The 16,105-nt window shown below is 36.3% G+C and overlaps 1 protein-coding gene across 5 annotated transcripts in view; it reads left to right on the top strand.

The window, feature by feature from the left end:
- The window catches only part of LMBR1 (limb development membrane protein 1), a 162,909-nt gene that overhangs the window by 74,016 nt on the left and 72,788 nt on the right, over positions 1–16,105 (top strand). For 3 of the 5 annotated variants that reach the window (XM_035029871.1, XM_035029872.1, XM_035029870.1), the window contains exon 5: positions 114–217. The exons of the other annotated variants lie outside the window; for them this stretch is intronic. In XM_035029871.1, the coding sequence (XP_034885762.1) occupies positions 114–217 (104 nt within the window). The remainder of the gene's footprint in view (positions 1–113; positions 218–16,105) is intronic. 5 annotated transcript variants of the gene reach the window in all.

Genomic DNA, 16,105 nt, shown 5'->3' with positions numbered 1-16,105 from the left:
TTTTTATTATTAAAAAGTATAGATCTTCGACTAATATCATAATTTAGCATAGTAATTTTTTTTGATAAGGCCTGTCTCTAATCTTTATTCTTTTTTTTGCTACCTCCTTATAGGCTTGTGGAATCTTGCTTCTCTCTTTTCCAACCTTTGTTTATTTGTGTTGATGCCCTTTGCCTTTTTCTTTCTGGAATCAGAAGGTTTTGCTGGCCTGAAAAAGGTAAGGGAATCATATTTTGGAATTAAACTTGTCCAATTAAGAAGTATATGTCATTCATGTTGAACTAGTAAAAGCAGGCTTGAACCACCATTTGAAATACAAAAGTTTAATTAGTAATAATAACATCTTATTAATATTAATCATGTTGACAGTAATATTAATAATAGTGCATATTGAATGATTTTGTGTGCCCATAGAGAGGAAGTCATCTTTTGACCTTTGAATATTTACTTGGTGGAATGTTTGTAGAGAATAAAGCTGATAAAATAGCCGTTCTTCCTTTCCTAGGCTCTCTCGCATTTAGTTTAAAGCATGACATGAAATTCTCAAAATATTAAAACATATCTTGATGTAAAAGTTATTTTGTATCTAGTATTTTCAGAAGAGTAGCATTTTATAAAATCAAATATGCCCTGTGGATAGTCAAATCCTCAAGATACTGTGAGTTACTGATCTTAGTGAATGTGGGAGGTTAGAAGTAAGCAAAACAGGAGACTTTGCAAGGGCATCTTAAACAGTCAGTCCAGACTGTATCAGTGGTAATAACTTCCATCTGTCTTTGAATATAACATTTTAAAGTGAAACGAACAGTGTTTCTGTTTATAGCTTGTGGAGGTCTTTGCTATAAACATTTGGAATATAATACAAAGATTTAAGTAGTTAATACTTTTTGGCAAAAAAAGTCTTTATAGACACATTACACCTTTTTAGTTGTTAGTTCTATTCGTATTGTGATACATAAAGTTGAAAGTATGCCTATGCATCTTATTGTTGAATATATACTATAACGCTGATTCCATAAATTTGGCAAGGGAAGCCATAAACTGAATTTTTATGACTTTTTATTTCATATAACTTTTTGTAGGTACTTAGGAATGAAATTGTTTAGTCTCACATTTTGACAAGTCTTCTGATTTTAAACCTTAAGTGCAGCACTTTTTAGGTCTGTGTGTTGAAGGATGCCGGGAAAGATTCACTGAGAGGTGATAAAGTGTTTAGTGGATGCACCTTTTTGCTTTCTAGATATTATTCCATACTTGCATAGTTTGAAGCTGAAAACTCAGAGTTGATTTCATATATAGTAAATGTACTGAGATCAGAATGGATGGTTGTATTTGGTAGTCAACCTGACATTGAGAAAATTGGCTTTGATATATTGGAATTGTTTTTTATCATGATGTATTTGAATTATTTAAGTCATCTATATAATGTGAAAGAATTGTGTAGTTTCAGTTTAAAAAGTTCTTTGAATGTTTATGACTTCTTGAAGAAATTTTAGGAGTTTTGCTGAATGGGATTTGGTACAAACCTTCCTTTTATAAGGAGAAAACTGAGGTCCAAATATATTAAATATTATTAAATTATCTAAGGGCCATATATGTACAATTCCAAAACTGGTACTAAAACCTAGGGTCACTTTTAACCATCCCAAAGTGGTTGTGATCTTCACATGTCAACACTATGGAGTTTACTGAGGCCACCTAAGTGGATGAGGTGGCCAAGGACAAATGAGGCTGGAGCAGAAAAGAGGACTATATGGCCTGCTGGCAGAGGAAGGAAGCAAAGGAGACTGCTGAGCAGGTCCTGCCAGAAAGCAGGGGAGCAAAAGGAGTGTGGTTTTCTGGGAGCCAGAAGACAGAGTTTCTAGAAGAATGGAATGTAAAATATTGTGTTAAAGAGGGCTGGAAAGAACATCAAGAAGAAGTGAGAGCATAGGAGACACTTGAGAAAGTGATTTCTGTATAATTTTAGAGCCATAGCTTTTGATGGATATTCATTCATTCAACAGAGTTTTACTAAGCACCTACTAAGAAGTAATTATTATGCTACTATAGGACCTTGCTGGGGACAGAAATGAAAAGGCAGGGCTTCTGCCTTCCAGGGATAGACAGAAGGAGAAAGAAGAGGTGCAATCCAATAGGATGCAGTGTGATGAACTTTCATACAGCCAGCTGTGATGGGAGGCACTACAGGGAGTGAAGATCTTGATTTGCCTAGGGAATTGGGGAAAGGCATGGATTCTGACTGGATTGAGGGAATGGCTGACACTTAGCTATAGAACGGAGAATTGGTGAGAGATCAGGGTACATGGAATCTTGTTGGGGTCACATCCTGGAGGCCTTGAATGCTCTGCCAGTTAGTTTGGATTTTGTGCTATAGATAATGGAGTTGGCAAAAGATTTTTGAAAAAGATTTTTGCATCTACTGTTTTATTTAAGTATAGAGATAAATACACATGTCAGAGTTCAAACATATGTCACTAAGGGGAGGAGTACATGTAGAGATATCACCATACTGAATCAGTCACACACCTAGTCCTGTTAAACAGTGTTGCAACATATGTCCCCAACATTGTTGTGTTGATGTTTGCTTTAAATATGCAGATTGTTCTTTTGTCCTATCTCTGCCTTGTGTGTAATCTTACCAAGTACAAAAACAATTGGTAAAGCTCAGTGTTAAGTGTATTTTCATATTTGGTAGTATACGTGTCTCTACCTAATTTATACTCTTTATAAAATTCTAGTTTTTAGTTAAATAGGTTATTTTAAAAAACAGTGTGTAATGTGGACAGACCTCTTGTCTCCAAATTGTTTTCCTCCCTTGTTGTGAACTAACCAGCTAGAAGAGGGAGTTGGCTACATTTATTGGAGCAGAACTACCATCTCTAGAATAAAAAAAAAAAAACTGACAAAAACCCCAGTGACATGTCACTGTTCTCTTGTTCCCCCTTGTAGACTAAGGTCCAAGGGGAGAAGCAGCTTGAGGAAGGACACAGGAAGGTACTTGAAGATATTTCATACCTACCACTGTACAGCATTCTTTCCTCTTAAGTTTTTTACGTCTAGTCTCTCTATACGCACTTAAAAGAATATTCTTTTCTAAGCACATCTTTGACTATGTTAGTCTCCTCAGAATCCCTCAAGATGACCAGCTCCATTTCGTGATCTCAGAGGGGACTGATGTGTTGGCTGACTGTAGGGTACAGTCGACATGACCAGTCCAGGTGATTCCCCAACTCAGCAAAGGATCTAAAGGAGGGCAAGGAGACAGAGCTCAGAATGGTTGGTTACCATTTGTCCAACTTGCGTCTCTGGACAATGATTGGGCGTTGTAGGAACCAAATGAAAGAACTTGGTCTTTAAAACTATTAGGAGAGGGAAGGGAAGGGAAAATGGGGCTGTAGCCTGGAGGCAGAAGAGGCAGAATGATTCTGCTCTTTCTGCACCGAGGGGCCTGTGGCAGAGAGATGGAGGGTGAGGGTGCTAAGGTCAGAAAATTTGCCCTTTGAGTCTCACAGCCTGGGCTAGTTTTTTCATCTGGACCTCAGGTTCTCTTTCTGTAAAATGAGTATGGTAATGATTGTTACCTTACTGTATTATTTAAGGATTAAATGAGAGGAGATTATTTATGTAAAACACATAGCCCAGGATATGTTAGCTATTAGTGCCATCATGCTAGAGCTTAATGCATTTCACCAATAAATGTTCTGTGGGATCATCAGAAAGCAACTGAATACAGTACAGTCAGTTCTTCATTATTCACATATTATCTTGGGCAATTTTAAAGTTACAAATTATTTTTCCCATTTTGAAATGACATGGACTGAAGCAAAATCAAACCGGCTTGAAGATAAGGTGCATTCTAGACCCTATTAGAATTGTTTGGAAAGCTTTAAAATTAAGGTAATTGTGACATATTATTTTAAATACTCATATTTTTCAGTTTTAAAATCAATTATGTGAAAGTTGCAAGGGTTATTAGCATTGCATGGTTAAGTCTTAAATGTGTAAAGTATATGTTTAAGCCTTTCGTTGTTACGCCTTTCTCTAATATACGATCCTAGGAGTTGACTTGTGCAGGTTTTACACAGTGTTTGTTAAGATCTGTCGTTCTTTACAGTGTTGTAGACCGTACCCCAGACTTGTACTGCTGCCTCACTGAAGCGAATGTATCACAGACAGTCATTGACTTTTAACACAGCTGGCTAGCAAGGATATTCCTTTGTGTATATCCTTTAAAGCTTTTTGCTCATTGGCATTAGACACATCTAGTCTGAAGGGATATTGAAGAGGGCTTAGAAAACACTTCTAATTGGTAGATTCAGCACAATGATGTGAGTAATGACAAACTTGAAATATGGTTAAGTTAAATTTCTTTTTTATTCCTTTGGCCACCCTCCTGGTGCTGTTTTACTATGTCTAAGTCTGGTGGAGTCCCTAAAGGGCATATGGCTCCACCATACTCCCATTGATTCCCCTGGGCAATCGATTTTAAAACAGCCCCTTGCATATTGTGCCGAGACGCGGAAATTGGCCACTAGCCACGGGCGGATGCAGAGCTTGAATTGAAAATCAAATTAAGCAGAATTCTCTACTTAGTTTTTAATTAAACCACTATGTTAATTCAAACAGGACATTTTAGGCCTGGGGGGTTGACCATGCCCTTTTAAGGGCCTTAAATAAGCCTTTCTTCTCTCTCCTTACCATGGTGCATGTTTCTATTTTATTAGGACCATCTCCTCACTATTCCCATTCTTTATATTCTCAAGGGTGGAGAATGTAAATGGTTTTGATAAAGCAAAACATTTTTTTAGTAAGAAGGTAACTTTTATCTTAGAACTCTAACATTGTTAGCACTTAAATGTTTATCAAATTTATATTATTAATCACCTCTATGTATCGTGTCAAGCATTTTATATGTTCATGTGTGTTTGAACCTGATCCCATGCTTGCATCTTAATGTTTGTTTCAATTCTGATAAAACGCTTGCATCTGCTGAATGTTGTGTGTTGTGGTGGAGATCTTTCTCCGCAGTTTTGTCTTGGTCACTCAGTCATATACCAGAGTACAAGGGTATTAGGGCCAACAGCACTGCTGTTCCTGTCACACCTCAGATCAGCTGTGTGGTTTTCTCTTCCCATTCTGCCTCAGACAGACCTCTAGGTTATGTGGGATGATGTCAGAAGATGTTTGCTGATTGCATCGTGAACTCTGAAGGTCTGACCTCTGGCCAGGGTTGAAATAAGAGTTAGGAATATATTTATCTCATATTATATTTTAACATCTTACTTTGAGTTCAGATGTTACGAGGTAAAAATTCAACAGTTTAACGAAAGTGAAAAAAATATAATCAGTGACAGATTAATTCACAAACCAAAGATGTTTTTGGCAGTAACTTTATATTGTGCCTCACCTTAATGCCTATCTTTGATTTGAAGTCTTGGCATAAAATTTAACATAAGCGACAGCAACATCCTGACCAATTATCCAAGCTATCCAGACATCCCCAAATGTCCAGAACATAGCACACGGTCTGTAGGATTAAGAGGTTAACTCCTATAACTTCAAACGAAGTGCTTGATAATAAAAGCAAAAAGTACAGAATTTGAGGTAACTTCCTTTCTTAATTAATTAGACTGACCAGGTGGAAGCGAAGAGCCCGGTGCTGGTGCTGGGAAGGCCTATAAAGCTGAGCACTGTGACAGCACAATGGAGGAGGAACAGAGATTGTTTTAATATGTTTCTGTCCTGTGTCACAGTGTGAAATTGTCCTGGTTTATGTCCCTTTTGGCAAACTTACATAAAAGTGACCTTGTACTGTATTTTATGACCAGATGACTTTTTCCCCCCAGTGGCTAATTTGTATCAGGCCTCCATCTGAAAGAGACACAGAAATGAGTAGGAAGTCCAGCTTGGTCTCAGGGAGCTTTCATTGCATTCTTTCATTATTTTTGCTCGTTTTTGCCACTGATCATCCATAAATTGTTGGACATGAGTGAATAAGGAAGTGCTGCTTAGTGTTAGCGGCACATGCGCGTATTTGGCCTGGTTTTTGTGGGTGAGAGGAAATCACATACAAAAAGGAAAACTCCTGCTGGGAAACTTGCAAGGAAATTTACCTTGGGTGCGTTTTGATCTTGGTGTTTATTACAGAAAATGGAGTCATATCTCACTAACTATTGTTATGTGTTAATTTGATTTTCCCAACACCTTCAAGAAAAAAAAAATCATTCAGTAATTTATTAATAGAATTCCTCTGCCCTCCCCCACTTGGGAGCACTCACTGTTTTCCATAGAGACAACATGGATAAAGATGATTATTTTTAAAACATTTGATTCTGGTAGTGTTGTTATGCTCAGGGTTCTTTTCGGAATTGTTACTCTACTGTAAAAGGTGTGGTTATAATGATTTATTGAAAGTTGGCATATGGGATCTCAGAGAAAGATGTACAAAAGTATTACTTTGAGGAAAAGAATACATTTGTTTCATTTAAAATTATTTGAGTTTATAAAGATTTTGAATTAAAAATCATTTAGCTCATGAAATGATCTTAATTTTGTCACTGTTCTTAGTATAATGGTATATTGGAGGGAACTAAATTATAATTTCAGTAACAGTAACTGTTACTGTTAAATAGCAGCTGTGTTTCTAAAAGATATCACTGGTACCCATATACTTTGAGATAGTATGAGTGTTGAATTGGACCATTATATAGCACTTTCATCTTTCTGTCCTATCAAAAAATGAGAGATTTCTACTCTAAGGCTAAATTTTCTCTTTATTTGCATAATAGTATAGTGGACAAATTGTGAGCTTTGGCATTTAGACTATCTGACTTAAATCCTGACTCTTCTCCTTACTGACGTGGGACTTCAGGCATGTTTCTTAGTGTCTGCATCTGTAAAATGGGCTGGCAGTACTTATCTCTGTGTGGGGTTGCTGAGGGTCTTGTTTGTCTCACCTACCATATGAGATGCAGTAGGAGCAGCCACTCTGAGTAGGTGCTTAAATGTATTGGCTATGTGGAAGTTGATACGAAACAGCAGGAAGATTTGTGTAGGATCATTTTTTACGTATGATAGCAAAGCTACATATAAGAAATTATAGTGGTGTCAACATAGCTTTATTTATTTACTTTTTGAAATAGAAACTGCCTTATCTTGTAACAGTATAAGTTGTAAAAAAAAATAGGTATTATGTTTAATAGGTAACTATAAACTTCAAACTTTATTTTATATGATGATTAAATTATTAACTAAAAGTCTCACAATTTTGGGCTCTTTGTTAAATGAAGAGTTTTAGTATGGAGGAAATAAAAAATAGGTTCAGATTTTAAAGTAATTATACTCTTAAATTGGCCCTACTACTTCCAACATTCATGAAACAATTTTTTGGAAATAATCATTGTCAGTTAGAGTCTCTTCCAAAACTTTTCTTGGGGGGGACTTGAAAACTATCTACGCTTGGCTGGAATAAACTTTATTTGAAAGTAAAATTAATGTCTAATTTCATGCTGACTAGAGAGCTGCTTACCTGGTTGTGGCATGTTATGGCACATGCCCACAGGTCCACAGGACGGCTGGAGTTCGGGCTATTAAAATCTGTTTGGCATTTAAACATATTTATTTGTCTATAAAATAATTTATTCTGCATGGTACAGTGTTAATCTTCTGATCTCTGTGAAATGTTTGCCAGTATATAGTTGAAACTTGGTATATTACTTTACCAACCCATTTATTTGGCTCATTTGTATGAGAAATAAATGTTGCATAATCAGATAAATCAAAGGCAGTTGGATTGTTTGATAGTTTTTTTTTTTTTTAAGATTTTATTTATTTGACAGAGAGACAGCGAGAGCAGGAACACAAGCAGGGTGAGTGGGAGAGGGAGAGGGAGAAGCAGGCTTCCCGGTGAGCAGGGAGCCCAATGCGGGGCTTGATCCCAGGACCCTGGGATCATGACCTGAGCCGGAGGCAGGCGCTTAATGACTGAGCCACCCAGGCGCCCCTGATAGTTTTGACATTAGGGAATATTTTAGGTTGTGATATACCTACTTTTTTAAAAAACTGAAGTTATTAGCAGTTTCATTACTTACAAATTTATTGGTTTGCACATCTGGTAAGCAAAGGAAGTTCTTATCTAGAAAGACAAGTTCTTACTGTTCTAGAATGATTGAATTTTAAAGCACTGAATTGTCAGAAGTATATATATGAATGTATGTTCTTTTAGTTATTAAAAATAAGATTAGCAGGCAAAAACTGAAAAAATAAGGCTATCTCAACAGAAGAAAAAGTTAGAATTAAGTACTGAAACGACCAGTTCTTAGAAAACATTTCCTGTTATCTTTTTTTAGAACACAAGAAATTTGAAGTTGTTTAGAATGCTAGATTTAAATACTTGTATACTTTCATATTTTAGTTGGGGTTACTTGATATTTAATGTTTCTCTTTACACATTAATTAATGAGTATTAATTTTTATTATAAGCAGTTGATTTTTAAAACAGGCGTGGGAAGGGCTTAAGATTTTTTAAAGCTTTTTTGAGTTATCATAAAGATTTGTCTGATCTCATGATGAGTTTTGTTTCCTTCTTAAATGCCCAGAATTAAATTATACTTCTGATTTATTTTTTTTAGAAGAGATGTAGTAAAGTACCTTACCTTGTAATAAGAACTTAGTGCATTAAATAACTTAAAAATACTGTTATGAACAGTATTTCATAAACACTGTTATGAATAACTTCTGAATAAGTGTTCTGAATGTTCCTCTTTTCTTTTTGCCATTACCTTAGTTCAGGCTTCATCATTTTTTACTTGGATTATTTAAACCACTGTCCTACTGTTTTTTTCTGCTTCCAGTTTCCTTCCTATACAATGTAATCTCCACACTGCCTTCCAGCATTGTTTTCTTAATGATATTGTGTAACTAACCTCCATAAAATCTTTTGATAGTTTTTAACTGCCAACAAAATGAAGTCTAAAATCTGTAACATTATATCTACAACTCTGGAAATTTAGGTTCCATCTGTCATTTAGGCCACATTTTTCAGGAGGCTCCCCTATTCCCCAAGCTGTATCCCACTGAGCTCCTCACCTTGCCCAGGACTTTCCAGGTGCTTTCACGGCCTCCGGTCTTCATGTGCTGTTCTGCCAGGAAGCCCTCTACTCACTTCCCGGTGGAATCTGTCTTTAAGTGCTACCTCCTGGTGCTCCTTAAGTCTTCCCGGTGGGCCTCCTTTGTGGTGACCTGCTTCCTCCCCCTGCAGTTAGGGATTGTAATTCTATTGTGATTGTTGTAGGTGTGTCTTTTTCTCTTACTTACCGTGGTATTCCCAAATATATATACTTAGCCTACTGCAGACAAAGCTTTTGTACAGGAAAAATAAAGCATAAAAGCTGAGTAGGTCTTAGGTCCCATTGATTTGTCAGAGGAAGGATCTAAAAATGCATCAATGTTCCCGTTTCTCGAGGGGGCTGGTTATGGGTTCCTGCATGGTTATCTTTCAGGGTGTGTTATTTTTAGAATCATTCTGGAACCTCAACACAAAAGAAGACATGAGTTTGCATTGTTTTAGTACAGCTTAGGCTTTTAGTCCAGAACCTCCAGGTTAAATTATAATGAGGCTCTTCACTAATGAAGTGAATCTTTACAGGATCTTTACCATCCTTGGCTTGGTTTACAAAACCGTATCTCCCCCACCCCATCCTGGTTCTTTAGCTGGTTGTTAGGAATGAGCCCCACAGTCACCACCGTGTTTGCCTGTTGGGTGAGACTGGTAGTTCTAGGTCTCTCGCTGTGCTAGAGCTCAGCCTGACTGTAGCCTGCTTGGCAGGATGTTGACCACCTGCCAGGGTGTGAGGTCTTCCTTTTCCTGGCCATGCCCTTCAAGGGCCACGTGTTCAGCAGTGGAGCTTTCCTCTGTCCATAGTGCTCCATTCCCAGTTTCCTTCTCTGCCTGGCCTGTCAGTGGAGGACTAGCATGCTCCTCCTGGGTTGGAGTGCCTGAGAGGCAGGAAGACAGATGCTAGTGTTTACTTGTGATAGAAATTGATGAAAAGTTAAAGTAAACTTTGAAAACAGTGTTAATATTGTTAACCTAATATCTTCTATGCCAAGTCTGATTCTCACATAGAATAGGCACTAACATCTTTTTTCCTGCAGCCAGGTATTATTGAAGGTTCATGCTTGCTTTGTATTTTATTGTTTTTCAACTGCTTTCATATATTTCATTTGATTTGTTAAATATCTGAGAAGTAACCAAGGCAACTTTTATTGCACATTTCTTATAGATAATGTCTTGAAGCCCAAGTTTCTTGGGAAACTTCCAGGACATAGTCCGTGGCAAAGCTAGTAATAGACTCCGAAGAGTGTGTTTTCCCCTTGTTAGTATTTACTAATCAAATAGTTCTCAAACCTTCTAAAGATTAGGGAAGGGTTACTGCAGTGCAATTCTAAAAAGATATCTCATACTATTTCTATTTTTAAAAAATCAATAAATGTATATTTTTTCCTTAAAAGAAAATTATCCTGAGAGCTTGTGAATGTGTATTTGGTGAGATTGCCAGGTTTTAGTGGAGATCCAGGGAGCATGCTCATGGTTCCAGTACTCCATTGATAGATCACTCAGGTGAACCCCACAAGCCACAGTTTTGAGCATTGTGTTTCTTTTTTAAAAATTCTTAGTCATTTAGTGCTATAATGAGTGATTGTTTAAATACCATGAATCTAAGGGGCACTGGGTTTAAGTGCAATGTGGATAAAGAACATACAACTAATAATGAGACAAATCATGATTCTGCAGACCCACCCAGTAAATCCTCACCGGGTTGTGGTGACAGTATTTGCCTCATTAAGAATTCTGTACTGCACATTAAGATGGCCCTGGAACTTCAAAATTAATGCTAACCGGAGAAAATTGAATAATAATTTTATCTAATTTGGCTTTTTATGTATTAAAAATCGACAACTTGGACCTGGAGTGTTATTTATTGAGGAACATTTGCAAATAACTGCTTAAAATCTTCTCTTACTTCAATATGTAGAAATAAAATATGAAGGTTATAAAAAGTAGTTTTTTAAAAACTTGAGATGTTAGAGTTTAAAAAATACTGTAAGATGTAATACATAGAGACATTTTAGTCTATATATTTTATACATAAGGCTTTGTTTAGGTCTGGTTATATGATGTTTGATGCCAACTCATGAATTTTTTTTAAAGATTTTATTTATTTATTTGACAGAGGGACACAGCGAGAGAGGGAACACAAGCAGGGGGTGTGGGACAGGGAGAAGCAGGCTTTCTGCTGAGCAGGGAGCCTGATGCGGGGCTCAATCCCAGGACCCTGCGATCATGACCTGAGCCGAAGGCAGATGCTTAACGACTGAGCCACCCAGGTGCCCCCAACTCATGAATTTTCTTACATAGTTTAAAGGAAGTTAAATAGCATCTATCATTGTTAAATAGAACCAAGTCAAAAATTTAATTGTATAACCAAATCCCTGTATGATTAAATGCATAGATAAGTTCCAGGAAAGCAAGAAAATCTCCAAAGACCAAACTGAAAAGGCACCACAAAACCCGAATAGTGAGTAGGTGATGCCCTGGCTGCGTTGGTCAGGACAGCGAGGTGGTTACATGGTGACAGAGGATCATAGGCGCATAGAGACGAGGAGATGGAACTGAGGCCCCTCTGAAAAGCTTCAGCAGAAGGGCCTCCTTGTTTAACACAGACACACACACACATACACATACTCACACCCTTTGCCCACTGGTAGGGGAAGACTGTACTGTCAGCCTTAGTTCTGGGTAGAAGTCTCCCCTGAGAGTTACTGCACAGGCCTTTACCTCCTAGGAGTTGGGGTTCAGTATTGAACAACTGCTGGGAAATCCCAAGACAAGAAATTAGCATAAAAGTTGTTTCAAAGCATTATGTATCATTTTGTCATTTTAACCTAATGTGTAATACTTTTAAGTAAATTTTAGTTAAAAATGGTTTATATAAATATACAATTAAAGTTGGTTTTAGAAAGTTCATTTACTATAATTCAAGATTCATAATCCATATATGTTTTTGACCTGGTTTTATTTAACTATGACATGTGCTGTTTAATTGCCTTTAAATTAATTGTGTGAGAAAACTCAGGCCTGACAATAAATGTTACATAAGCAGGCCTAAATAAAATCTGGTTTCATTTTATCCTAGCTTTTGTACATTTTAAACTTACACTCTTTCTTAGTAATTTGATATTGGTTTAGTTTGTTAAGTGTTATCATCCCTCAAAGTCAAGAATGAATAATGTAGTCTTTTTTATTTTAGCTACCCTTTTCTGTGAGTTTTTACAAAGATTTAGTATTTTAATCTATGCAGTTAATTTTGTGAGGTGATTAAGAAGAATGAATCTAAATTATTTTTCTCTGTATTCAGTTCTAAGGCAATTTATATAAGAATATTACTCTTATCTATTATTTTAAATATTTTATTGTGTTCTGATCTTTTCTGTATTCCTTATCTATAGTTTTTAGATTTTTTGACTAGAAGCTTATAGCTCTTAGAATCACTGCTCTTTTCTTATTTCCGCCTTTTCTTTTAAGTCTATAATTTCTCCATAGATTTGATCCCATCTACTTTCTATCATTTAGGGATTTCTTAACATTATTAGTCTACTGATGGCAGTCTTGTCTTCTAGTGTAATTCATACAGTTAATTCCTGTTGGCCATTTATTGTATGCTTGGTATTGTTACAGCTGCTAGGGAAGGTGCAGATTAATTGATTGATGGTTTATTATATATTTTTCCTGTCTTCTATGATAATCCATCATCTTGAACCAATCTCCCTGATTCCTCTTTTCTCCCTACCTGTTAACTTTACTGGCCCTTTATCTGGAATACAGTGTTAATTTGCTAATTGTTAATTTGGGGACATTCTTGGATCTTTTTCCAGATTGGGAGGTTTTGTGGTCTCTGTTTGAATTGGCTCTGATTTTGTCAGCAAATATGGGGGTCTAGTCTTTTCTTTTGGCCTTTCCTCTTTAGCTTTGTAAACTGTTTTTGGCTTCTCATGGCCTTACTGTTCAAAGAAGATCTTTTCCAATCTAATGTTCAGAAATCCTCAAGATTCCAAGATGGTTTCTACAAATGTACAAATCCTTCCTGAATGCATCTGTATTGTAGGATCCTTAATGTTTACTTTTCCTATGTCATATCGGGCTTGCATGAAGCGTACTTAAGAGGCTGATGATTTTGTTTGATTGTCCTATGTATCTTGACTTCTGTTGCTTTTTCATTAATATTTTAATTTTAGTTTAGACAATTTCATAGAAGCCAATTAATCTGACATTATACTTTATATCATTCCAGATTACCTGTCAATATTTGTGTTTGGAGTATTGTGTAATTATAATTAGTGTGTACATATAGTTTATATCCTTTTTATTTTAATAATTTATTTTGCATACATAAATTATCTGGTGCCAGGAAGAGTTGTCCAAGACTTGGAAATGGGCAGAGGAGATCCTGGGTGTTCTGTCAGTGGGGTCTTAGGCATTGCGTAGTGGACCGTGGTAGTCATCCGATTTTGTAGGCATGTGTACCTTTGGCTGATTTTCTATTGACTTGACTATTTTACATCTCTTTAGGGTTAGAGTTAACTTGTAGGAAAGTAAGAGCAATGAAAATGATTCTGTCTGATAGAATTGATTCCTTTTCTATACAAAAGATAGCCCCAAACATTTTATTATGTTGTCCCATAGGATACTCTCCAGTTTTGCATCTATTAGCAAATTGATTTTAGCATTTCCAGTTATCTAAGTATATCAGTGTTTTTCACATTTTTCTTTGACCTGGTCTTAACAAAAATTAAAACCATCTGGCTCTGCTGGTAAAGGATGTGAGGAACAGAAAGGATCAGGGTACTCAGAGGGGAGCTGCTGTTAGCAAGCAGCAGTAATACTTACTGTAGACTGACATAGAAAATGGGGGTTCTGGTGGTAGAGCATCTGGTAAATACTTAGAAGTGTCCACCAAGATACAAGCTACTGAGACAGAATCAGATCCTGCCTATCTAGATCTATTTTCTAGATTCACTTACTAGTTCTACTGTCACCAGAGTCAGGAGGTGATAAAGAGAACCAGGAGGGACAAAAACTCTTAAATATAAAGATGAGTAGGGATTCAGAAAATGACCTGACATTTGGGAAAAGCCAACACTGTGAGAGGTACCAAACTCAATGTATTGCTCAGAATAAATAGACAAAGAGAAGATTTCAGGGAGATTTAAAAATATTTGATCTGGCATTTTAGACATTTTTTTGGCAGAGGGAATTAAGGATATCTTATTCTCAATATTGCCAGAAATGAAAGTTCTACAGTCATTATGATTTTTAAAAAATCAAGTCCAGACAGTTTGCAAGATATTTTTACCAGACTTCAAAGAATAGGTGACTTCAGTTTCTTTTCTTTTTTTTTTTTTAAGATTTTTAAATTTACTTTTTGACAGAGAGACAGCGAGAGAGGGAACACAAGCAGGGGGAGTGGGAGAGGGAGAAGCAGGCTTCCCACAGAGCAGGGAGCCCGATGCGGGGCTCGATGCGGGACTGGATCCCAGGACCCTGAGATCCTGACCTGAGCCGAAGGCAGACGCTTAATGACTGAGCCACCCAGGCGCCCTGGCTCTTTTTTTATTTTTATTTATTTTATTTTTTTTAAGATTTTATTTATTTGACAGAGAGAGACACAGCGAGAGGGAACACAAGCAGGGGGAGTGGGAGAGGGAGAAGCAGGCTTCCCGCGGAGCGGGGAGCCCGATGCGGGGCTCGATCCCAGGACCCCGGGATCATGACCTGAGCTGAAGGCAGGTGCTTAACGACTGAGCCACCCAGGTGCCCCTAGATGACTTTAGTTTCATACAAATTTGTTCAGAGATTTGAAGATGGAATACTCACAGTTTTATGGGGCTAATATAATCTTGATACTGAAAGCAGACAAGGACAGTATAAGAAAGGATCATTATAGGCCATTCTTACGTGTGAATACTTGTGAATCAAAATATTAAGCTGAATTCAGCCATGTATGCAAAAAATCATCATCAAGGAAAATTTTATTTCAGGTATGCAAGATTGGTTTCACATTAGAAAATCTATGGCTGTAATTCGTATTAGGAAAGTAAATGAGGAAAAAAAAAAGTCAAGCGAGCACCTCCAAAGAGACATAAAACACATTTAGCAAAATGAGTAACTATTCATGATTAAAAAGCAAACTAAGAACTTGAGCGAACTTTCTTAACTTGATAATGGATATCTAATCTGTAACTGACATTGTACTTATGTAAAAAGTATTTACTTTAAATTTGGGATGCTATCTTAAATCCTTTATTTCTAATAATAACACTGTAATGGAGTTACTAGTAGTACAATTTAGACAAGAAAAGGAAAAATTGAAAGGAGCAAACAAAATAGTCATTATTTTATTTATTAGATGATATTGTCTATTGAAAAATCCCATAGAATCTAAAGATAAATTATTAATTCAAGTAAGAAAATTTAGCAAGGAACCTGGATATAAGATTAACATAGAAAAAATTAATATAGATTAAAATAGAAAATTAATATAGAAAAATCCATAAATAACAACAAAGAAAATCTAATTAAAAATATTTTTATAGTAGCAAGATAGCCGTAAGGTATTTTGAAATAAATCAGACAAATGATATGTAGAATCTTTATGGAAATAATATATGGAAACAAAAAATCTCACTGAAGGATGTTCCAGGAGACTTAAATAAATGGATAGGTTATTCTGTGTTTATGACTTTCTTTATATGGTAAAAATAACAGTTCTCAAATTATTTTTTAGAGTTTATGCAATTCTAAAAAAAAGTTCCAACAGATTATCTTAAAGAATGTAATAAGCAGATAGTCAAATTCTTACGGAGGAACAGAGAGCCAAGAATAGGCAAAGCAATTTCGAAGAACATAGTGATGGTACCTGTTCTCTATCAAATAAAAAAGGAACAGAGGACTGGAATAGACATGTCTCCAAAGAAGACATACACGTGACCAGTATGCACATGGAAGGCCCCAGCAGCACTAGTCTTTGGGGAAGTGTAAATC

Source organism: Mirounga leonina, unplaced genomic scaffold, assembly GCF_011800145.1.
Source record: "Mirounga leonina isolate KUSES-001 unplaced genomic scaffold, KU_Mleo_1.0 Mir_321, whole genome shotgun sequence".
Classification (NCBI taxonomy): Eukaryota; Metazoa; Chordata; class Mammalia; order Carnivora; family Phocidae; genus Mirounga; species Mirounga leonina.
Note: the sequence above shows the minus strand (reverse complement) of the source record. Positions and strands in the feature narration are given on the sequence as shown.